The sequence below is a fragment of the Mustela putorius genome, unplaced genomic scaffold, assembly GCF_011764305.1.
Source record: "Mustela putorius furo isolate JIRA1106 unplaced genomic scaffold, ASM1176430v1.1 tig00000224_pilon_pilon_pilon, whole genome shotgun sequence".
Classification (NCBI taxonomy): Eukaryota; Metazoa; Chordata; class Mammalia; order Carnivora; family Mustelidae; genus Mustela; species Mustela putorius.
The window spans coordinates 36437667-36463805 of NW_025421321.1; the positions used below are offsets into that span (position 1 = coordinate 36437667).

The 26139-nt window shown below is 36.5% G+C and overlaps 1 protein-coding gene across 1 annotated transcript in view; it reads right to left on the bottom strand.

The window, feature by feature from the left end:
- Window positions 1-26139, bottom strand: part of DNAAF10 (dynein axonemal assembly factor 10) — a 99561-nt gene that overhangs the window by 51694 nt on the left and 21728 nt on the right. The window contains 1 exon segment of the mRNA XM_045077920.1: window positions 16922-16961. Within this exon segment, the coding sequence (XP_044933855.1) occupies window positions 16922-16961 (40 nt within the window).

Below are 26139 nucleotides of genomic sequence, written 5' to 3' on the forward strand. Positions count from 1 at the left end.
GCCAGCAGTAATCTTTCTAAAAAGCACATTCAGCCAAATTGCTAGCTCTTGTGCTTACAGATTTGTAGTGGCTTCTTAATACAACCAGGATAAAAAATCCAGAGCCCTTGACAATATTTAGCTTCCACAAACACAAACCAGAAAACTTAAATTTCCATCCTTCTCTTCCCCCATTATCTTTACCTAAGCTACACTGCTCTCAGCACAGTTGTTCAGATAGCATAAAATTCATGCATCCATTTCCTTATATACTCTTTACTGGAAGGTCCTTCCCTGAACTCTCCATTTAGGAGACCCCTATCAATTTTTTTCTCTGATTAAAAAAAAGGGGGATACTAATTGTGTGCCCTGTGGTTATTAAGTATCATTAATGCATTCTCTGGCAAAAGCCCTTAAAGCAACATTTAAAACCATTTTCGGTCTTTTGCTTTAAATATCTTAAATGATATATAACAGTCGATACCTATTCTGGATGAGTAGTTACAACATTCCTCAAAGGCAAAGCAACATGCCTGCGATCACACTTTAACAATAACTGCGCTTTGGGGGGGCACCTGGGTGGCTCAGTTGGTTAAGCGACTGCCTTCGGCTCAGGTCATGATTCTGGAGTCCTGGGATCGAGTCCCACATCAGACTCCCTGCTCAGCAGGGAATCTGCTTCTCCCGCTGATCTCTCTCCTCTCATGCTTGCTCTCTCTCTCTCTCTCAAATAAATAAATAAATAAAATCAAAACAACAACAACAACAAAAATAACTGACTTTTTAAAGCCCCTGAAGTAAAACCTGGAGGGAATGAGCTCTATGTAATTTTCTATTCACCACCATTCTCACACATCCCTTGCAGCCAAAACTCACCCTGAGATTCTTTTTCTTTTTTTTTTTAAGATTTTATTTATTTATTTGACAGAGAGAGATCACAAGTAGTCAGAGAGGCAGGCAGAGAGGAGGAAGCAGGCTCCCTGCTGAGCAGAGAGCCCGATGCGGGACTCAATCCCAGGACCCTGAGATCATGACCTGAGCCGAAGGCAGCGGCTTAACCCACTAAGCCACCTAAGCGCCCCTCACCCTGAGATTCTTTAAGAAACCAGTTTAATTTGAAAGAAGGCATATCTATTCTCCAACCACCCATTTATTTCCTCCTTTCTGTCCTTCCTGCTTGCCTCACAACCCTAAGACACAGACTGTTTAGTACTTACTATAGTTGAAGCTAGCTGACCAACTGCAGGACTCTGTACCTAAACAGTTACAGTATTTTCAAATGGTTTGCCTAGAAGCCAATGCCATAAATATTTTTTAAAGCCAACATTAAAGAAAGCTAGTTTTCAAAAAACAAATGGTAAATACAGTTATTTTAGGTATGGAACAAAGTGATCGGTTTGGTCTTTACTGTCGCCAGCAGAAGCAGCACTTCCACTACCCAGCACTGCAGAGATGTGTTGCAGGATTAAATGTATGCTCAGGTGTGAAACGGCATCTCAATTCTTGAAATACGGGCACTTAGCAATCTCCACAAATTAGGCACAGACCTCTCAAACAGATTAAACCCACTAGTACCATTAAATGTTTCAGATCTGCACTTCATACAAGTTAAATATTAAAGAACAAATTCCCATTCGGGGTACCAGCTTTCATCAAAGATTTTTTCTACTGCTTGGGATCATACTCCCTTAAAACAGATGGACAAGGGGAAAAAGAAAAAAAACAAACCTCACCCTCTTGACTCATCTTGTGACTCAGAGATACTCGTTTTCACATGTTTTGCCAAGTTAAAACATGTTATTCTTCTTACTTTTTTTAAGGACTTCCACTTTTTGAAAGGACTATCAATTTTAGTAATTGAAAACCACCTATTCACATTATACAAAGTACTAAAATAATCTTATGAAGTCATATTATCATTATCTAAAATTTAAGCAGGACATTAAAAAGTTGATCTTTTCATCAGTTTATGAAATATAAAGTTGTTAATAAGAACTGATGGATTTCTAATGCAGAAAACACCAAATTATACTGTTGAGACCTTACCCAGATCAATGCACCGTGACTATACTCAGGGATAAAGGTGAAATCTAGATGGCTACTCATTTTAACAAGTGATTTCAGGAATCTTATTAACACATAAAATTATTAAGCATTTGCTTTTAGCGAGCCCATCTGGCTACAGTTAATTTTATTTTTTGCATTGATACATAGGATTTTTTTGTTTTATTTTTAATTCCAGTATAGTTAACATAAAGTATTGTATTAGTTTCAGGTGTACAGTACAGTGATTTAACAATCCCATACATTACCCAGTGCTCATCACAAGTGCACTCCTGAATCCCCATCCACCTACCCACCTCCCCTCTGGTAACCATCAGTTCTCTAGGGTTAAGTGTCTGTTTCTTGGTTCAAGTCTTTTTTTTTCCCCTTTGCTCATTTGCTTCTTAAATTCCACATATAAGTTAAATTATATGGCATTTGTCTTTATCTGACTTATTTCTTTTACCTTTATACTCTCTGGCTCCATCCATGTTGCTGCAAATGGCAGTTTCATTCTTTTATAGCAGAGAACAATATTCCACTGTATATGTATACCATCTCTTCATCCATTCATCTATCAATGGACACTTGGACTCCTTCCATAAATTAGCTATTGGTAATAATGCTGCTACAAACACAGGGCTGCATGTATCCCTTTGGTGTTTTTGTATTTTGGGGGTAGATACCCAGCAGCACAATTACTGGATTGTAGGGTTATTTTTAACCCTTCGAGGAATCTCCATATTCTCCCACAGTGCCTGCACCAGTTTGCGTTCCCCCCAATAGAGCAAGAGGGTTCCTTTTTCCTCCACATCTGCATTAAGACTTGTTTCTTGGGTTTTTCATTTTAGTCATCCTGACAAGTGTGAGATGTTATCCCACTATAGTTTTGATTTGCATTTTTCTGAAGATGAGTGATGTTGAGCATCCTTTCATGTGTCTGCTGGCCATTTGTAGGTCTTTTTTTTTTTTTTTTTTTAAGATTTTATTTATTTGACAGAGAGAGACACAGCCAGAGGGAACACAGACAGGGAGAGTGGGAGAGGGAAAAGCAGGCTTCCCACCAAGCAGGGAGCCTGACATGGGTCTGGATCCCAGAACCCTGAGATCATGACCCAAGCCGCAGACAGACACCCAACCACAATCCACCCAGGCACCCCTGTAGGTCTTCTTTGGAGAAATGTCTTTCATGTCTTCTGCCCATTTTTAATTGGATTATTTGTTTGGGGGGCACTGAGTTGTATCAGTTCTTTATATATTCTGGATACTAACCCTTTATCAGGTATGTCATTTGCAAATATCTTCTCCCATTCTGCAAACTGCCTTTTAGTTTTGATTATTTCCTTTGGTATGTGGAAGCTTTTTATTTTGATGAAATCCCAAGAATTTATTTTTGCTTGCCTCAGAAAACTTATCCCTCACTGTAGAAGACTTATCTAGAAAAATGCTGCTATAACTGATGTCAGAGAAATTACTGCCTGTGCATTCTCTTCTAGAATGTTTATGGTTTCAGAACTCACATTCAGGTCTTTAATCCATTTTGAATTTATTTTTATGTATAGTTTAAGAAAGTGATCTAGTTTCATTCTTGTGCATGTAGCCATCCAGTTTTCCCAACAACATATATTGAAGAGAGCTACAGTAAATTTTAATAAATACTGTCAACTGGGCATATTAGTACCAGAGTAATATAATACTAAGAGATAAAATTGCATATTCATTCATCACTCAGATAAAGAAACACAACCATCTCCCTTCATTTTTCTCACTTAGAAAAAAAGAATAAAAGAAGATTCCAAAATAGTATTAATAGAAGACATCTAAATCTCTAGCTGTTAAAGCATTAATATTATTACTACTTACACCCCAACTGCTACTCCACTGTTAGGGTTAAAAGAAAAATAACTGTGAAGTCTAAGCCCTTTTAGGTGATTCTGAGATTTCTCAAAATGAAAAGCAAGCAAGCAGAATGGCAGAAAAATTAACCTTCCACTAACTTTAGCCAATTCCCAAAAATTGTGTAGTAGTCAACAGAAACAATACTATTCCTCCCTAAGGAAACTCTTTTAAATAGCCAATTTGTAAATAATTTACTATTCATCTATTAATCATCTAAGAACAAAAACAATGTCTTTTCAAGTCCTCCTAGCAGTAATAATATTTTCAAAGACACCTAAATGTAATGTGGAATCCTGGAAAAGAAAACTTTTCAGATGTCACCAGTTTTTTCACTAAAATAAGCACTTTGATATACTGTTCCAATGTTAATTTCTTGATTTTGGTAACTGTACTATGGTTTAGTAAGACATTACTATTAGAGAAAGCTAGATAAGAGATACCTAGGAACTTTATAATTTTTTAATAATTTCTCCTTAGTCTCCTCTAATTTGTGACAGCTCATAATTCTTCCCTTGTCTTCCACAATCTTGAAACTCTTAATCCAGTATTTTGTGGAAAGTCCCTCAGCTTGGGCTTGTTGATGTTTTCTCATAATTAGGCTGAACTTGGGCATGTGGGGCAAAAATACCATAGAAATGATGATATGTCCTTATCAGCACACTGTTATCAAAGGATTCACAATGTCGATGTGTTTTTGCTAGTGATGTTAACTTTGATCACTTGGGCAGGGTGATGTCTGCCAGATTTCTCCACTATAAATCTACTACCTTTCCCTTTATATTAAAAAATACCAGGGGAAGGGGGGTCACAATACTTTAAGACCATGCAAATATCCTATTTCTCCTAAAACTGTGACCTAATTTTAGCTTCCATAAGTTAATCTTGTAAGAATTTATTACTATGGTATTTGCCTAGTAATGATCTTCTTTTACCCTTTCTTCCTACATTAATTGAAATGTTTCTATTTAAGAAAAAAAAACTGTCCCTTTCCCCATTTATTTCTTTATTCAGTTATTCATATTGTGGCATGGATTCACAGATATTTATTTTATTCTCTAAGTTAAAACCCAATAATGTCATTACTTGTTAATCAGAATTTTCCAGCTTTGTTTAGGTACTTACTACCTCAAGTTGGCTCCTGCATGACCTGTCACCAATCCCCATTTGAGCACCTTCTTGATTTCTGGCACCATAAGATATTCTAGCCTCATCCTGACTATACATGGTATTTTCCAAGCATAGATTCCCCAATCTATTTTGGATGGCAGGATATTTAGAACTGGATTATAGAATGAAAACTATTAGAAAAGATTACTCTAATAAGGAATCTTAGAATTTCTATCTTAGAAATATTTTGGAAAGAGCCATCAGGCATGACTAAGTTACTTATGAAGAAACATGTACTGAATGACTTATAAAGACTATCACAAGAATAAAGCACTATAGTGTTATCAATACAAGATGTTGGGTAGTTTCTCAACGTAAAGTTTGATTTTAAAGTTTTGCGTAAAATGTATCTCCTACAAAGGTAATGAATGAGGAATGTATTTTCATGTTACCCCAAATAAGATGCAAAAACCACCAGAGGGCGCAGTAGAGATGGTCACAGATAAAACCTTCATTAAACAGTTCCAAAAACCCCCCAAATTCTGTAATGACCTTGTGTTTAGACTAGCAGTTTAATATTTATATTCTGCAAGGAACTGTTTGACAACAGAGAAAGAACCCTACCAATAGTATGAGAAAATTGAAAAAGTATTTTATGAAATAAGAACACATAGTGACACAAATTTGTGCAGTTTTTTTTTTTTAAGATTTTATTTATTTGTTAGAGAGAGAGAGGGAGAGAGCGCAAACACAGGCAGAGTCGAAGGTTAGAGGCAGAGGGAGAAGCAGGCTCCCTGCCGAGCAAGGAGCCTGATGTGGGACTCGATCCCAGGACGCTGGGATCATGACCTGAGCCGAAGGCAGCCGCTTAACCAACTGAGCCACCCAGGAGTCCCTGTGCAGTCTTTTCTTAACAAAGAAAAATTTTCCTCCATTTAAAAGGTCTAGGTTTTAGGGGTATATCATAATTTTCTAGTGCAAGAAGCAACATGCACTTGTGGTGTTTCTAGATTATAATTTTTATATCATTTAAGAATGACATAGGGGGGCATGGGTGTGCTCAGTTGGTTAAGCTTCTGCCTTTGGCTCATGTCATGATGCCAGGGTCCTAGGATTGAGTCCCAGGTTGGGCATCCTGATCAGCGGGAGTATGCTTCTCCCCTCTCCCTCTAACCCTTCCCCCTGTTCATGCTCTTGCTTGCTCTCCCTCAAATGAATAAATAATCTTTTTAAAAAAATGAATTGTCAAATAGCGAAAGCTAGACATCAGCACCAAGAATTATCAAGTTGTAAAATGCTAATAAGAAATTTTAAGCCAACTGAGAAATAAGACATTCCAAAAGTATATTATTAAATACATAGTTCTATGGGTTTTGACAAGTATATACACTTATGTAAAGCATCACTACAATCAAGATAAAAGCACATTTCCATCCCCAAAAACATTCCCCTGAGCCCTTCTGCAATCAATCATATGCCCTACCACCAATTGCAGGTAACCACTGTTCTGCTTTCTGTAAGTATGTCTAGAATTTCATACAAATGAGATCATATAGGATGTACTCTTGTATCTATTTTTTCTCATCTAGCTTTTTTTACATTAATTCATATGTCAGTAGTTTGTTCCTTTTTATTGCAGAATAATACAGTCCACTATATGGATATACACTTTTTAATGCATTCATCATTTACTAAACATACCTGCTCTTTCCTGTTTGAGACTATCAGGAATAAAACTGCTAAGAAGAGTCACAAATTCTTTTTTGTAAACAAATGTCTTCCTGGGCTTGCTATGTCAGACGGGGTAAATATATGTTCAACTTTCAGAAACCATCACAAAGTTTTCCGGAGTGGTGTTCCTTTTTTCATTATCATCATTTATATAGGAGAACTCCAGGAGCTCCACATTCTTGTCAACACTTGGTACTGTCGGTCTTTTTAAATTTAGCCATTCTCGTGGGTAGCAGCAGTATGTATAGTTGTAATCTGCACTTCTCTAAGGACTAGTGATCTTGAATACCTTTTTCATGTAATTATTTTCAATTTATCTATCTTCGTTTGTCAAGTGACTGTTTAAATCTTTTTCTCTTTTAAAAACTGAGTTGTCTGAAAGAGCTGTGAAATTCTGTAGGTATTTCAAGTATTTTCTCCCAGTCTGTTAAGCTACCTTTTCATGTCTTTTTTGATGACTTTTTAAGAAAGATTTTATTTATTTATTTGACAGAGACACAGCGAGAGAGGGAACACAAAGAAGGAGAGTGGGAGAGAGAAAAGCAGGCTTCCTGCTCAGCAGGGAGCCCAATGCAGGGCTTGATCCCAGAATCCTGGGATCATGACCCTAGCTGAAGCAGATGCTTAATGACTGAGACACCCAGGAGCCCCTGCCTTTTCATGTCTTTTAAAGACCAAAAATGTGGGGTGCCTGGGTGGCTCAGTTGGTTGAACATCTGACTCTTGATTTTGGCTCAGGTCATAATATTGGGGTCATGGGACTGGGCTCTGCATCGGGCTCAACACTTAGTGCAGAGTCTGCTTTGGGATTCTCTTTCCCCCAGCTTCTCCCACTGCCCCTTCCCCCCAATTCGTGCTCAAGAGATAAATAAAATCTTAAACAGCAAAAATGTTCAATTTTGATAAAATCCGTTTTTTTCTTTTATGATTCATGTTTTATGTATACCAAGTAGACAAAAATCTTTGTCTATCCTGGTTGTGAAGATTTTCTCCTATGTTTTCTTCTAGAAGTTCCATAGTTTTGGCTTTTATGTTTGTATCTATGACCCATGTAATTTTTTGTATATGGTATGAGGGTAGAGGCAGATTTTTATTCCATATAGAAATATAGTTATATTTCATTGAAAAGTAACCCTTATAATGGCATCCTTGGTGCATCTGTGAAAAATCTACTCTACAGGGGCACCTGCGTGGCTCAGTCAGTTGAGCATCCAACTCTTAATTTTCTCAGGTCATTATCTCAGGATTGTGAGATAAAGCCCTGTGTCAGGTTCCACACTCAGCACAGAGTCACCTTGAGATTCTCTCTCCCTCTCTACCCCTCCCACTGGTATACTCTTAAATGAATGAATAAATAAATCTTTTTTTAAGAAGCAAGTATATAAATCAATATGTTGTACACCTTACATTTACACAATGTTATACTGTTATACTGAGATAATGTCAACTATATTCAATTATACTCATTTAAATAAAAATTAGACTCCAATCAAATTATATATATATTTACCAGTGAAGCTACATATGCATGTGTGTGTGTGTGTGTGTGTGTGTGTATATATATATATATAATGTATTTATACGGATCAATACCCTTTAGTGTGTTCCATTAATTTATCTTATGCCAATGCCAGACTTAGGTTTTAAAAATAAATGTTTCAATCAGGGAGCACTGTCCTCATACTCTATTGTTCTTTTTCAAAATTGTTATGGCTTTTCTCAGACCTGTACATTTTCATATGGAATTAACAGTTAGTTCGGTAATTTTTACAAAAAGCTTACTGAGAATTTGCTAAGGATTGGCTTGAATCTATAAATCAGTCTGAGTAGAACTGATGCCTTAACAGTATCGAGTCTTCCAATCTATGAATGTGGTTATGGTTATCTCCCTTTTAAGTTTCCCTTAGTAATATTTTATGGTTACACATAAAAATCTTACAAATCTTAAGTTAAATTTTTATATGAATAACTCGTTTTTTCTTTATAAATGGTGTTTCTATCAATTTCATTTTAATTATTGTGATTATATAAACTTCCACTGATTTTTGTGTATTGTCCTTGTATCTTACAATATTGCCAAATTATTTCTAGTAACTCAGGATTTGCTATATATACAATGATGTCATCTGAAAATAAAGACTATTTTTTACTCCTTCCTTCCTAATCTGAACGTAATTTATTTCTTTTTCTGGGTCTAATGTATTGACCAGGACTTCTAGTACAGTTTTGACTACATTTGGTCAGAGTGAAAAACCATGCCTTTTTCCCAGTCTTACATGGGAAGGATTCAGTCTTTCATCATTAAATATGATGTAACTGTAGGCTTTTTATTTTTATTTTTTTTTAAAGATTTTATTTATTTATCAGAGGGGGGGGGGAGAGCAAGCACAGGCAGACAGAATGGCAGGCAGAGGCAGAGGGAGAAGCAGGCTCCCTGCCGAACAAGGAGCCCGATGTGGGACTCAATCCCAGGACGCTGGGATCATGACCTGAGCCAAAGGCAGCTGCTTAACCAACTGAGCCACCCAGGCGTCCCCTGTAGGCTTTTTATAAATAATTTATCAGAACTAGGAAGTTCCTTTCTATTCCTAATTTGCTAAGAGATTTACCCCTGAACTCTGTCAAAGATTTTGCTACATCTACTGATAAAATTATGTTGTTTTTTTCCTCTTATTCTGGCCGCATAGTGAATTAGATTATTTATAATTTTAAAATGATACTCAGGATAAATTCCACTTGGTCATGTTTTATTGTCCTTTTTGTATATTGCTGGATTTGACTTACAAATATTTAAAGATTTTTGCGTTACATTCATGGTGAATGTTGGTCTATAGTTTTCTATAATGTCTTTGATATTGCTAATGGTGTAATGCTAGCTTCTATTTTCTGAAGGAATCTAGATTATGATTTTTTTTTTCATTAAATGTTTGCTAGAATTTACCAGTAAAGCCATATGGCTAGGTTTCTTTGTGGAAAGATTTTTAAGTAAGAATTTAGTTTCATTAATAGATACAATTCTATTAAGATTTTCTACTACTTTTGTGTCAGCTTTAAGGTTTCTGAAGAAATTTTTCCATTTATTCTAAGGTGTAGAACTTACTGGCACAAAATTCTTCATAATGTTCCCTTGTTATCTATTAACATATGTAGGATCTGTAATGATTTCAGTTCTTTTGTTATTGATATTGATAATTGCGTTTTCTTTCTTCTACAGTATTCCTTCAAAATGTGAATGCTGTATGTTCCACTTCTTCCTACCTTATATAAAAGGCATAACCAAAAATGATCCATCACACAGAACTCATTCAGGCAAATGAATGTTGTCCAAAAATGTTAAAATAAGCTACACAGTTGGAGTAATCTTAAAATTCTTTCTTAAAATTGTTTTCAGAGCTAACTGAGCTTCAGAAGAAAATTTGTCATAGAAAAGCCGTGTAATGTAAATTGTTCAAAGAAACCTTGGAGATGAAACACTCATGATGAGAAAACAGACCCAGAGATTTAAATAAGTTGCTCAATGCTATAAAGCTTGATGACAAAGCTAAGTGACAGAATTTCTTGAAATACTTTCTGATCTAATTTCTCTTCCTATGTTAGCTCCATGAGAACAGTTAGTACAGAAGTTTAGGCTAAGAGATATCAGACACTGCTGTTCATCAACCTGCATTTTCAGGCTAAGTGTGGAGAAAAGGGAATAATAAGAATGTTTTCGCTCCAGACAGATAAAAATCAAACCATATAATTCTGAGATGTTCTCCAACTTATACATTACTGGTTTTCCTACTGCAGGTGTTTATATTGATGTTGTTTTTTTTCTTTTGGTTTATCTATATTGTGGTTCTAATCAAAATAGGCAACAAGCTACTTAAAAAAGCATATAAGATATATTTCTATAAGATCATAAGAACACAAGTTTTCTCATTGTTATTAATAACCATGGCTTAAAAGTCACACTTTTTTTTTTTTAAACCTAAGTGCACACTGTGTAGGTCAGTAACATATCTCATTCAAAAGATCTAGCTCTTGGGACGCCTGGGTGGCTCAGTTGGTTAAGTGGCTGCCTTTGGCTCAGGTCATGATCCCAGCATCCTGGGAGCAAGTCCCACATCACGCTCCTTGCTTGGCGGGGAGCCTGCTTCTCCCTCTGCCTCTGCTGCCACTCTGCCTGCCTGTTCGTGTTCTCTCTCTCTCTCTCTCTCTGGCAAATAAATAAATAAATAAATAAATCTTTAAAAAATAAAAAAACGATCTAGCTCTTAAAGATTTCCATTGTTTTGTAAGTCAAATCCAACCCCTATACCATTATACATCATATTCTCCAGGTTTTCCTCTTGTTCTTATCTGTTCCTATGCTCTGTTGCATTTAAACACTTAGTTGTACTTTTCTTTAGTTTGGTACCACCTCCATCTCAATCTCCCCCCAAAATGCAAGAATATGTATTTAAGAGTCTTCTATTACATTCAACACCAATTATTTAAGACTTATTTATGGCTGCTCCAGAGTTCAATCTCATTTATCAGGAATGGGACACTATATACAAAGAGTTTTGGTTTTTTTGTTTGTTTTTTCTTATTGACTTGACTTTTATGTTAAGAAATTCTGGAAGGGAGGAAGGGAAGGAAAGCAGGTTCCAGCACACAATTTATATAATGGCTTTTCTTTATTCTTGAAGTCATTCTTCACAAACAATTCTAGCTTCTTGCTCTAATTTGTACCAACTGTTTTCCAGACCCACTTGCATAACTGCTACCCTTTTCTCTAAAACACCTTTTCACTGGTGTCTTAGAGACTTGGTTTCTTGGATCTCATTTCATCTTCTTTAACTTCTACTTCATTTTCCCAGGTACATATTCAAGAACTTAGATAAATTTCCCAAGTCCTTAAATACCTTAATTTGATCTCATACCTGAAAAATCATTTAAACTGGTTATCAAACTCTGGATTGAGGAATTCAGAACTTTGAATAAAATGTTCCACAGCTTTCTGCTAATAAATCCAATGCCAAAAGATTTCTATTCTTTTTAGGTAATTTTTTCCCCCTGTCTAGTTGTAGGGTTTTCTTTCTACTCTTGGAATTTTAAAATTACAAAATAAGTTGAGACTAAATGTTGATTTTTTTTAAATTAAACTTTTTGGTTATCAGAATTCTCTTTAAATCAGAATATTTGATTTTACAGGTGAGGAAAATTATCTCTCTCACTGATGAGTTTTGCTTCTATTTTATCTATTACATACCTTGATGTTTACTTTAGGCAGATACTATTACTCACTCTATTTGTGCCCCCAATCTTTCCTTTTTTGTATATTTTTCCTTATCCTTTGCTCTAACATTCTGAAGGAGATCCAAGAATTCATCATACTTTTGCTAACTGGTTGGCTAGGCTTTTCCACCAACTAAACCAACTTCTGCATACCAGCTATAAAATTATTCAAATTCTGACAGACCATCACATCGCTACATGTCATGCACTTCAGTGTTAAAACCGTGAATTTGTAAATGCTACCATACCAAAATTGGATAGTCTGGCCCCTCAGTTTTTCTTAAGACTACCTGCCTAAAAATTTAAAATATTTAGAACCTACCAGACAACCCAGGATTTTCTTTAAAAAGTTATCTATAATGCAAAACAAGGAAACATCTCAAAACCCAGATGTTCAGACGAGATCGGGCGCGTTCAGGGTGGTATGGCCGTAGACTCAAAACCCAGATGTTCAAGTCCTACACTATCCTTTAGAAAACTTTTCATCTTTCTCTCCATTATTCAGCTCTAAAGTTTTACTCAAAGCAGAATGTAAGTAATTCTCAGTGGACTAGGTAAAACAGAATTCAGGATCACTAAATTACTAAATAAATGGTAAATCATGGCTGCTAGATTAAGAAACATTAACTATGTGATACATTTATGAATATTTTAATCGAAGAAACAAATGTAAAAGTCAATTTCAAAGTTAATGGTGAAAAAGTTTTTTAATACTAAATAGTATTATAAGAATAAAATGTGTGTGTTTGTTTTAAAGATTTTGTTTATCTGTGTGTGAGAGAGAGAGGGAGAGCAAACATAAGCAGGGGAAGGGGGAGATGGGGCAGAGGAGAAGCAGACTACCCGCTGAGCGGGGAGCAAGACACAGGGCTCGATTCCAGGACCCTGGGATCTTGAGCTGAGTCAAAGGCAGACGCCTACCCAACTAAGCCACCTAGGCACCCCTATAGGAATAAAATGTTTTAAAACATTCTGAGCTGTGCACAAACTGAATTCTTTCTGATATTAAAACGGTTTCCTCCAAAGGTTTCTGAGATGATGAATAAAGGTTTCAGAGTCAACCAAAAGTCACTCTTTAGAACACACATTATTTAAACATCGAATGAGGGGCACCTGGGTGACTCAGTCAGTTAAGCACCCAACTCTTTATTTCGATCTCAGGTCATGAGATCAAACCCGGCTCTGTGTTTAACAGGCAGTCTACTTGACTGCCTGCTAAGTCTCTCTCTCTTTCCCCCTCTGCCCCTCCTCCCTCCCATGGGTGCACTCTCTCTAAAATAAATAAAATCTTTAAAATAAATAAATAATGAAATTAAGCACGTCCATATAAGAAAGGGAAAAGAAGAATAAAAGAAAGACATTATAAATAAAAGAAATAAAAGAAGACATTAAATTCACCTTAGATTAACTTTTTCTCTGAAAAAGTTTTCATAACAAAAAACTACATTCTAAAGACTATGACTATGTAAACTTCCCTGTGACCACCTGAGAGCAGGTATTAACAGCACAAGGTAAAGTCTCTACACTTTCAAGTCACCTGTAAATACTCAAACCGTAAACAAAATTGCCTGAATATGAGACTGTTTACTCACAATGAGAGCAGTGTCCTAAAGGCTAATTAATCAGGTCTTCAAGGTTTCTACACATAGCTCTTGATACAAAAGGACATGCCCTCAGAATCTGCCAAGCTCTTCTTAAGTCACCTTCTAATGAAAAGAAAATTGAGAAATCTTTTTAGATAAAAGATTTCTTGGGGTACCTGTGTGGCTCAGTCGGTTGGGTGTTTGACTCTTGATTTCAGGTCATGATCTTGGGGTTGTGGGACAGAGCCCCAATCAGACTCTGCTCAGTGCAGAGTATGTTTGGGATTTTCTCTCCCTCTCGCACTATCCCCCCCACACCAATGCATCTCTAAAATAAAATCTTAAAAAAAAAAAAAAAGGAGAGAGAGATTTGTCTTTCATCTACATTCAGTCTACAAAATAAGCCAGACCTAAGTTTACCAATTTTATCAGAAACATTCAGAATTACACTGGTTTTATCAGCAGTAAAAATTAGCTGAATCTGAGTTTCCACTCAAACTTGCAACTATTCCCCCATTTAGTCTTCTTCTTAAACTATCTGAAGTAGTATCTTCCACTTAGCCACTTTTCCAAGTTATCATGCCAACTTACAACTAAGGTCTCAACTTTGAGCAAATCACCCCAACAGAGTGAGTATACATTTCCTAGTCCAGTCAGGTTAGCCAACAGACAACAAAGTCACAATGGCCTACAATAATTTAACGCAGTAAGAAGTGAACAATGATTTGAGAGACAAAAATGAGGAGGAGGCAGAGCAAGAGCAGGAAGAGAGGAGGAGAATACCTATCTATGTACTGGACAAGTCCAGTTTTACCTAAAATTATTCTATACACACAAATGTTAACACTGATCTTGTAAAATCTACTATAAGGAAGGTGATTAAAAACCTAACTCTGGAGCATGACTATTTAAGATCAACTCATGGTTTTGTTACTTCACCTGCTGATGTGTGGCCTTAAGCCTATTACCAAAGGTCCCTCCATCTCCTGTTTTCTCACCTATACAACAGGGAAAGTAAACCTCTCTCATGAGGCTACTGTAAGGATTAAAAAGGTTAATGTATGTAAATTGCTCAGAATAGTACCTGGCACATGTTAAATGCCATAAAAGTATTTGTTGTGATTAGTTAATAAATGGAGTGACTGGTAACTACTGAGTTTTCCTAAAGGCACAGCCTTTAAAATTATCCAAGTAGTTATCTATTAGTCCAGCAATGAGCTCTTACTAGCTTATTCAGTCAACAGGTATTTATTCAGCATTTGCTTTATGCCAGGCATTGCACTTAAGTTTCTACTGTCAAAGCCTCCATTCCTTTATGGGGGAAATGTGCTTAAGCAGCCTCTTAATATTATTAAAGCTTGTTGTGTTACATGCCATACTTAACTATACATCAATTTTTTCTCCTTGATATTACTCTTAGTTAACCTACCTCTCCCTTTTTCCATTCATTAAAAAAAAAAACTTTCAATAACAAAATTTCAGACACATACAATAGTTTAATGAATCAAATAGTTTAATGAATCCCATATAGCTATCATCCAGCTTCAATTAACATATGAGAAATCTTATTTTATTTATACACCCATTTCAATTATCTTACAGAAAATCCCAGATATACCATTTCCATGTCACTGATTAGTATATACTCTAAAATATTCTTTTTAAAAAGATCACAATAACATTACTTGAAAATTACTAACAAATTAATAATTAACTCCTTGACATTAAATAATAATGCTCCAGTTTCCCCAAGCATCACAAACGACACTTCACATTTTCTGAATCCACCAGATTTGGCAAAAAAGGCAATGTGTCAATAAAACAAAGGTAATCTTAATAGTAACAGTTTCATGAGAGTAGTAAGAGAATGAAACCCAGAATGTAGCAGGCCAAGAAATTAGAAGAAATAAGGAAATGGATATAACTATATGCTCTTTTAAAAAAAAGTGTAAGAAAAAGTGAAAGGTACACACAGGATCAGAATCACAGCATAGTTGGTTGTATGTTTAAACTGAAGAGAGACGAAGAGGCTGAAGACATAGAAGACATAGGAAAAAAACAGAGAAACAAAATAAGGTCCTAGAAATGAGACTAGAATAAGGACCCTGAATAAGGGAGCTGTAACACAAACTCGGACACCGCCAGGAGTTAGTTAAGTATGAATGGGACCGGGAAAATTAGCAGGCAGAGGTGGAAGGTGGAGGTAGGGGCATGTGAACGCTAACACTAAAGGTTTCCAGCTGAATGACAACAAAGTCAACTAGAGGGCGTTCTTCCCAGAGCTCCTAAGCAAGCAAAGGTGTTAAAGAGAATGAAATTGACATGTGTTCTGGGAAAAGAAAGGAGACCAATGAAACAATAAAGAACAACTGGGAAAATGGTTTTAGTAAGACACAAAAGAAGTGACACTTCATTGCAAGGTAAGATGTCTCCAAACAAGAACCAGCTACATCAAACAGGGGCATAACGGACAAGGAAGATTCAGAATGGTTTAAGGATTCTGGGACCTCATGATGGCATCTAAATTTACCAAAGGTCTGTATTTCAATTCTGAAGATCTCTCCCTTACCCGATCATTGCCCTTCCACACAAGAGACTTTTTGATTTTTATTTAATCTCCCCGATCCTCTGACTGATCCTTAAATCAAGAATTTCTAAAACTGTCATTTTCCTTTTTTACATTCTCCAGTATGGTCAGAAATGACCATACCACCCACACTTTTTATACTCCTCATTGCCCTGAGAAACATCTTTTGCAACAGCTACTTGGTCTATGGAAGTTTTGCCTTCAACAAACATTTTTTGTTACCAAAAGATAAATAAGCTAGCTGTTTACTTGACATTTTGTTAATCTGAAAAACTTCTGTTGGGTTGCTCCACTGAGATTTGAGGGTTGACTTAACTATAGCTCAGTGTAAATAATAAAGAGCAGCTCTATTAAAAAAAAATTTCCCTACTCTAGTAACTTAAAAAGACTATAAGTCGGGGCGCCTAGGTGGATTAAAGCCTCTGCCTTCGGCTCAGGTCATGATCCCAGGGTCCTGGGATCAAGTCCCACATCAGGCTCTCTGCTCAACAGGGAGCCTGCTTCCTCCTCTCCCTCTCTCTGCCTGCCTCTCTGCCTGCTAGTGATCTCTGTCAAATAAATAAATAAAATCTTAAAAAAAAATAAAGACTATAAGTCAAATTCATTACCCATTAAATAGTTAAGGTCTAACTTTGCTATAAAAATATATACAGGGGTATTATATATATACATACATATATAGGGATGGGTAGATAAAAGAAATTCTTGATACCAAGAATATCTGACTTACAGTGTGAGCACATTTCCAAAGGATAACTGGCCTCATTTCCCTGGAGAAAAGAAATAAATAATAATTAGTCACAAAACTGGCACAAATTTCTTTAAAAGGTTAAATATTTTGAGTCACAAAACATAGGGAAATAAGCCAAAAACCAAAGTAGCTAGATCTATAAATTAGTTTTTTGGTATGAAAAAAACTATACAGTATGACAGAAAGAGCTCTTGAATCAAAGAGGCCTGAGCTGTGTGACTTACACAAACATTTGAGTAAAATTTATTTTAAATATTTTTAATGCCCTAAATATGTTGTATACCCAACTGTAACACACTGGAGACTATCAAGGCTCTAACTGAATTCAGTTGGGGACAGAGCTCAGAAAAAAGCTGCCACCTCTATTTAAATGAAGAGTTTTCTGAGACTGTAAAACTCTTTAAAAGAAAAAACCAAACACATTTATAATAAGTGCACTGAAACAATTTTCTATATGCTTTGCAACTAAAATAAGAAAAATAATCACTGGAAGGTGGGTCCAATGTAGGACAGCCAATTCAGGTTTTTTTTTCTTAAGAAGTCTTATTTCAGTGGATAAACTCCATATTGATATAATTTATCTGAATTCCTAATTTATAAAATATATAAAAGTAATCATCTGTTTTCTATACAGGATTCCATCTAAATCTATTTTAAGGAAAAAAAGAGTTCTAGGAAAACTACAGACCTGGCCCAAAGCCTACATTTAATAATTCCTAAGGAACTGATCCCAGGGAGATAAAGTACCGATCACACCATTTGATTAGTGATAAAACCAAGAGTAGTTCTAAATCTAAAACAGTAAAAACTTCGGTACAACTGACTAACATGAGGTAAAAATCATGAAGATCTTTTTCTTTTTTTAAAGATTTTACTTATTTGTGACAGAGAGAGAGAGTGAGAGAGGGAACACAAGCACAGGGGAGCTGGAGAAGGAAAAGCAGGCTCCCCACTGAGGAGGGAGCCCAATACGGACCGGGCTCAATTCCAGAATGCTGGGATTATGACTCAAACCAAAGGCAGATGCTTACAAACTGAGCCATCCAGGCACCCCAAAATCATGAAGATCTTTTAAAAAGTCTACAGAATTTAGGGGCCCCTGGGTGGCTCAACCAGTTAAGCATCCAACTCTTCATTTCGGCTCAGGTAATGCTCTCACAGTCATGGGATCAAGCCCTGCACCTGGCTCTGGGCTCAACATAGAGTCTGCCTGTCCCTTTCCCTCTGCTGCTTCCCAGCTCCATCTCTGAAATAACTAAATAAAGTCTTTAAAAAAAAGTCTACAGAATTCTAAATAATGTAAATTAAGCTCAAAATTCAGTGATAAAATCAGAGTAGCATGCATCCTATATTCATTCCATGTACCTAATCTTGGCCCTGTCTAGCAGTGTACAATAGAATTAACATAAGAATATACTCATAAGACATTAAGAAATTATTGAATACAGCCTGAAAAAAAATTTTAGTTTGGATCCTTAGCTTTTACTCTTAAAAGTATCTTATACTAGGGGCACCTGGGTGGCTCAGTGGGTTAAGCCTCTGCCTTCAGCTCAGGTCATGATCCCAGGGTCCTGGGATTGAGCCCCACATCGGGCTCTCTGCTCTGCAGGGAGCCTGCTTCCTCCTCTCTCTCTCTGCCTGCCTCTCTGCCTACTTGTGATCTCTGTCTGTCAAATAAATAAATAAAATCTTTAAAAAAAAAAAAAGTATCTTATACTACATAAATTTAACGTCTAAGAAAGGTTACCAGTAAATTAGCATCTTCAATTCTTATGTCACCAATGATTACTCTTTCCCTTGAAAAGTATGGCAGATAACTGCAATTTTTCAGAACTGGTTAATTTTGGGTTACTTTATCAAATATATATTAAAAATATAAGAAATAGGAAAATTAATAAAACTTGATAGCAATGAGCAGAGACAGTGTTTCTGCTTATTCTGCCCCTTACTTGATTTAACATCCTTACGGTGATTCCTACCTTTGACTGCCTCACATATTTCATGTCTGAATTTTTAAAACACATTTTAATTTATTATTTAGTTGTTTTTTTTTTTTAAGGTTTTATCTATTTATTTGACAGAGAGAGGGAGCAAGCACAATCGGGGGAGCAGCAGACAGAGGGAGAGGGAGAAGCAGGCTCCCTGACAACCAGAAAGCAGGGTCCATCCTAGGGTAACAACCTGAGGCCAAAGGTAGATGCTTTACCAACAAAGGGACTAAGCCACCCAGGAGCCCCTTAAAATACACTTTAAAGAACAAAACAAAACAAAAAACTTCACTCTACCTTAAGAATAAGTATGTTTCTTGAGAGGCTCCCAAAAAAAGGAATATAGGGGCACCTAGGTGGCTCAGTGGGTTAAGCCTCTTCCTTCGGCTCAGGTCATGATCCCGGGGGTCCTGGGATCGAGCCCCACATCGGGCTCTCTGCTCTGCAGGGAGCCTGTTTCCTCCTCTCTCTCTTTGCCTGCCTCTCTGCCTACTTGTGATCTGTCAGAAAAATAAAATCTTTAAAAAAAAAAAAAAGAATACAATAATACTTTGGATTGTCATTCTGAAGTGGGTTGGGTTTTTTTTTTTTTTTTTGGTTTGGTTTGGTTTGGGTTTCTTTGATGATAATGATTAATATTACAACTGTCTTAAAAGTGAGGGGCTTGGGGGCACTGGCTGGCTCAGTCAGCAGAACATATGACTTTTTATTTCAGGATCATGAGTTCAAGCCCCACGATGGGTGTAGAGATTACTTAAATAAATAAATAAATAAATACTTAAAAAAAGAAAAAAAGAAGTGAGAGCAAAAAGGTCATATGGCAGTTTGGTAGTTTCAGGAACTAGGTCCTTGTTTCTTCAACCCACTGACTTTTATAATGTTATCAATTCTTTATAAATGATACCATCCATCCCCTATCTATATCATCCCCAGCTAGCCAGCATCCACAAAACCCAAGGACCAGCCCAGCTGGAGCCCTTCAGTGCTTATCCACTAACATTGAATGCTTCATCTGCCTCCCAAACTTAGAACTCATATATCCAAAAGACTACTTCAACCTCAACCTGTCTGATCCTGGGCCCAGCAAAAATATCTTTTGAATATTAAGCCAAAATGCTTTTCCCAGATAACCAAAAACTGAAAGAATTAAGCTCCAATACACATGCACTACAAGAAATGTCACAAGAAAATTCTTCAGGCAGAAGAAAAATGACACTAAATGAAAATCTGGATCTAGACCAAGAAATGAAGATCACCAGAAATGGTAAACGTGTTATGTAAATATAAAAGACTTTTTTCTCATTTTCAAATGTCTTTAAAATATAACTGTTTAACACAAACATAATAAAAATGTATTCGGGGGTGTATAATGTATACTGCAGAAGTAAACCGTATGAAAAGAGCAGCACAAATGTGAGATGGAAGAATGATGCATGTTGTCAAGATCATACACTATGAGGGAAACATTACAATATTATTTGAAAGTAGAGCATAATATTGAATATATTTATTATAAACCCTAGAGCAAACACTTTCTAATAAAAAGATAAATAAAATGGTACCATAAAGAATACTCAATCCAGGGGCGCCTGGGTGGCTCAGTGGGTTAAGCCGCTGCTTTCGGCTCAGGTCATGATCTCAGGGTCCTGGGATCGAGTCCCGCATCGGGCTCTCTGCTCGGCAGGGAGCCTGCTTCCCTCTCTCTCTCTCTCTGCCTGCCTCTCCATCTACTTGTGATTTCTCTCTGTCAAATAAATAAATAAAATCTTAAAAAAAAAAAAAAAAGAATACTCAATCCAAAGGGAAGCAGATAAATAGGAAAAAAGAAACAAAAATCAAAAGTAAAAAATAGAAAGTAAAATAGGACAGCAGATTTAAATCCAAAGTTTTGAGAATGATACAATGTTACTAGGTGTATTAAAGAAGATTCAGCTGTAGGAGTGTCTGGGTGTATCACCTCCCTAAGCATCCAACTCTTGATTTTGACTGAGATCATGATCTCGGGTCCTGAGATTGAGCCCCAAGTCAGGATCCCTGCTCAGCAGAAAGTCTGCTTTTCTGTCTCACTCTCCCTCCATACCCTGGCTCACAAACGCACACAGTCAGTCTCTCTCTCTCTCTAAAATAAATCTTAGGGGCACCTGGGTGACTCAGTCGTTAAGCATCTGCCTTCAGCTCAGATAATGAACCCGGGGTCCTGAGATGGAGCCCTACATCGGCCTCCCTGCTAGGCGGGAAGCCTGCTTCTCCCTCCCCCATTCCCAGAGCTTTTTTTTACCTCTCTTGCTGTCTCCCTGTCAAATAAACAAATAAAATCTTTTTAAAATATAAATAAATAAAATCTTTTTAAAAAACGGAAGATGCAACTGTATGCTATCTACAAGAAGCCTACTTTAAAAACAGGATAGAGCTAGATGAGTCCTTCACCTGTGGAATCTGATGCCATCTCTAGGTAGATGGTGTCAGAATTGAGTTGAATTACTGGATATCCAGCTGATGTGCAGATACTGTGTGTATATGTAAGGAACTCCCACCACCACACTATAATTAAGTCTCTACAAATACACATACAGGAACAGAGCTTCAAAATAAATGAAATCAAACACTTTTAAGAACTGAAGGGCAAACAGTCGATCATTTTAAAGATTTTAGTATTTCTCTCACAGTAACTGATAGAAAACAAGTAGAACAACAACAAAAAATCAACAACACGCTATCAAATAACATGTCCTAAACCAGGAGAATATTCTTTTCCAGGGCACATGAAACAATCATAAAGACATTCTTCTGAGTCTAAAAAAGTCTCAATAGAAAGGTCTAAAATCATGCAGAATATATTCTCCCAGTAGAATGTAATTAAACTAGAAAGGTATTTGGGAATATTCGAATTTGGAAACAAAACACAATTCTAAACAATAACCCATGAATCACAGAGGAAATGACAAGAGAAATCAGAAAATATTTTGCATAGAATGAAAACAGAACCTATCAGAATTTATGGAATACAGGTTAAGCAGTGTTTTGAGGAAAATGCTGTTACAAGAGAAGGTCCAAAACAAAATTATCTGTTCCTAAAGTAAAAAGCTAGAAAAAGAATAAGTCAAATCAAGAGAAAACAAGAAAGAAAAAAAAAATGAGAAATTAATAAAATAGAAGTGGACTAACAAGAAAAATCAATAAAGACAAAAACCCATTTTTGGGAAAAGATCAATAAGTAAGCCCCCAGGCAAACCAACACAAATCCCATAGACACTTAAAGAAAAATAAAGGAATTTTCTAAATGTTCTGAAAACAAATTTTATAATTCAGATGAATGGACAAGTTTCTTGAAAGATAGTATATGACAAAACTAACTCAAGATAAAAGAGAAAAGCTGAACAGCTCTATAGGTTTTTATTAAAATACACTGAATTTGGGGGCACCTGGGTGGCTCAGTGTTAGGTTAAGCCTCTGCCTTCAGCTCAGGTCATGATAAGGTCCTGGGATAGAGTCTCATAGCAGGTTCTCTGCTCAGCGGGGAGCCTGTTTCCCTCTCTCTCTCTGCCTGCCTCTCGCCTACTTGTGATCTCTTGTCAAATAAATAAAATCTTAAAATATATATATACTGAATTTGAGTTAAAAACTTTCCTATAAAGAAAACTACAGACCCGGATGGCTTCACTGGTCAATTTCATCATATAGTCAAAGTAAAAAATATGCCAACCCTGCACAAGTTCTTTCAGAAAGCAGAAGGGGAAAGGAATAGTTCTCAACTCCTTTCATGAGGCCAATATTACTCTCACCAAAATCAGACAGTAACATTACAAAAAAGAAAACTATACTCCCATACTTCTTCATGACAATGGATGCAAAAATCCTTAACAATACTTGAGCAAATCCAGAAAAAAAATTTAAAACAATAAAATTTCATATATGAGGAATATCCCAGCAATGTAAGGTTGGTTTAATATTCCAAATCAATGTGATTCACTACACTGACTAAAAAAGAAAAAACACCATATGATCATCTCAATAAATACTATAAAAGCATCTGACAAATTTCAACACCTACTCATGATAAAAAAAGAACCACAATTCAGCAAGCAAAGGATCTTCCTCAATCTATAAAGGCTATCTACAAAAAGCCTACAGTTAACATCATACTTAATATGGTGAAAGACTAAATGCCTTCTCCTCAGAAAAGGAACATGGTACGATATCTGCACTAGTGCAATCAGGCAAGAGAGAAGAAATGAGGCATACAGACTGGAAAAAGGAAGTTAAACTGCCTTTACTTGCAGACAACATGATTGAGTCTGTACGTAAATACTAAACAAACTGCAAAAGACTATCAGAACTAATAAATGAATGAAGCAAAGTCACCCAATACAAAGTGTACAAAGTGTATATAAAAATAAAATGCATTTCCATAAAGACCTAAGTAGCCAAACAATTTGAAAAAGAAGGAACAATGTTAAAGGAGTTACACTATCTGACTTAAAGAATTATTATAAAGCTAGAGTTAATAAAGTGATATCGGCAGAAGACTAGACATAAAGATCAATGCAACAGAATAAAATGTAAAACACACACACAGGGCCACCTGGGTGGCTCAGGCGTTAAGCATCTGCCTTCGGCTCAGGTCATGATCTCAGGGTCCTGGGATTGAGCCCTACATTGGGCTCCCTGCTCTGCAGGTAGCCTGCTTCTCCTTCTCCCACTCCCCCTCCTTGTGTTCCATCTTTTGCTGTCTGTCAAATAAATAAATATAAAATCTTAAAAAAAACCAACAACAACAACAACAACAACAAACACACACACAGACGCAAAGTTAAGTGTTTTTGACAAAAAGGTGTCCAGGTAATTCAATGCGGGGAAAAAAACCTTTTCAACAAATTATGCTAAAACAAATGAGTATAATATTTTAAAAAGGAAAAGAAAAAAACACTTGAATAGATTTTTTATAACAAAAGATATAGGCAGGGGTGCCTGGGTGGCTCAGTCAGTTAAGCGTCTGCCTTCAGCTCAGATCATGATCCCAGGGTCCTGGGACTGAGCCCCCCAAAGGGAATCCCTGCTCAGCGGGAAGCCTGCTTCTTCCTCTCCTCCTCCCCACTCATGTTCTCTGTCACTATTTCTGTCTTTCTCTCTCTAATAAATAAACCTTAAAAAAAATAAAAAATACAGACACAGCAAATAAGCAAGATGAAAAGATGTTTCATGTCATTAGACATTAGTGAAATGCAAATTAAAACTACAATTAGATACAATACTTGCAACTAGTATATATATATATATATATATATATATGCTTAAAATTTTTAAACTGGCATACCAAATGTTGCGGAAAATGTAGAACAAATGGTTATGTGCTAGGCAGAATTCTAAGATAGTCCCCTCTGATATTCCCAACCCTAGGTAAACAAACATCTTTTCCCAGTTATTCAAATAATAATCTAGGTACTGGCTCAAAGGGATTTTGTACATGTAATTTAGATTCCACACCAGTTGACCTTAGGATAACATTATTAGGGTGGACCTGTTCTAATCTCAAGAGCTTTTTTAGAAGAAAGAGGGGAAGTAAGAGATTCAAACCATGGGAATTCAAGACCAGGGAGTGCACCACATGCCATTGAGTGCATGCGGCTTCTAAAGGCTGAGTGTAGTCTCCAGCTGACAAGTGAACAAGGAAACCGAGATCTCAATCCTACAACAGCAAGAAACTGAATTCTGCCAACAACCTAAATGAGCCTGGAAACAGATTCTTCCCCAAAACCTTCAGACAGGTCAACACCTGGATTTCAGCCTTCTGATTCCCTGAAGAGAGACCCCATTTGAACTTTGACTTAAGAACTATGAAATAACAACTAGGTGCTGTTTTAAGCCACCTGTTTTAAGGTAATTTGTAACACAGCAACAGTAATTAACACCCAGACATACAGTATATGAGGCTAAAAATAAAAATGTCAACATAACATATGTTGGTGAAGATAGGAACAAATGAAATTTTTATATATTGCTGGTGGAAACCCCAAATGACACAGCCATTTTGGAAGAGTTTGACGGATTCTGAATAGTAAGTTTCATGTAACATTCAGAAATGAAAACATGTCCACGCAAAGATTTATACACATGTCCACAGAAGCTCTGTTAACAGCCCAAATAAGAAGCAATCTAAATGTCCATCAATTGTCAAATGGATAAACTGTGGCATATCCAGACAATGGAGTACTACTCAGGAAAAGGAAAAGACAATTTACACACACAACAACATAAATGAATCTTGAGGCGCCTGTTAAGGGTCTGCCTTCAGCTCAGATCTGATCCCAGGGTCCTGGGCTGAGCACCACCACCGCCCCCCCTCCCCCCCACCCCCCCCACATCAGGCCCTGCTCAGCAGGAAGCTTGCTTCTCCCTCTCCCACTCCCCCTGCTTGTGTTCCCTCTGTCATTGTGTCTCTGTCAAATAAATAAATAAATAATTTTTTAAAAAAATAAATAAGTGAATCTCAAAAGCAGTAAGTGAAAGAAACCAGGTACAAAAGGTTACATGCTGCATGATCCCATTTATAAATAGTACAGTTACCAAAAGATAAAGGGTTGCCAGGGGTTAAGAGGGTCAGTGAAAAGGGGTAGCAGGTAACATTTTAGGGTGAAAGAAATGTTCTACACATCTTGATTGTTGTGGTGCTTACAAAACTATACATCTGTCAAGACATGTTAACTGTACACTTAAAATTGGTTAACTTTATTATATGTAAGTTATACCGCAATAAAGCTGTTTTTTTTCTCCCCCATTTATTTAAGTGAGAGAAAGTGTGTGCATGATGATCAGGTGGAGGGTAGAGAATCTCAAGCAGATTCCCCATTGAGTGTGGAGCCCCACACAGGGCTCCATCTTACAGCCCATGAGATCACGGCCTGAGCCAAAACCAAGAGTTGGACACTCAACTGAGCCACCCAGGTGCCCCTTAAGCTTGTTTTTAAAAATTCAGTAGGAGTCTCAAGTATAATGGAATTGCTTCGTAACTTAATAGATTTAAATTCCTCCTTCCTTTATTAGAAATACCTCATCACTGTCTTTAAAATAGTAAATTTCCTGTCATACTATTATTCACAAAGTATATGGATTTTTGTTTTTATAACTTACACACTCATTTCAAGGTAGCAAATTATGTATTTTTCAGATTAATTTTACAATATCATGAGAAACCAGAAACTTATAGTAAAC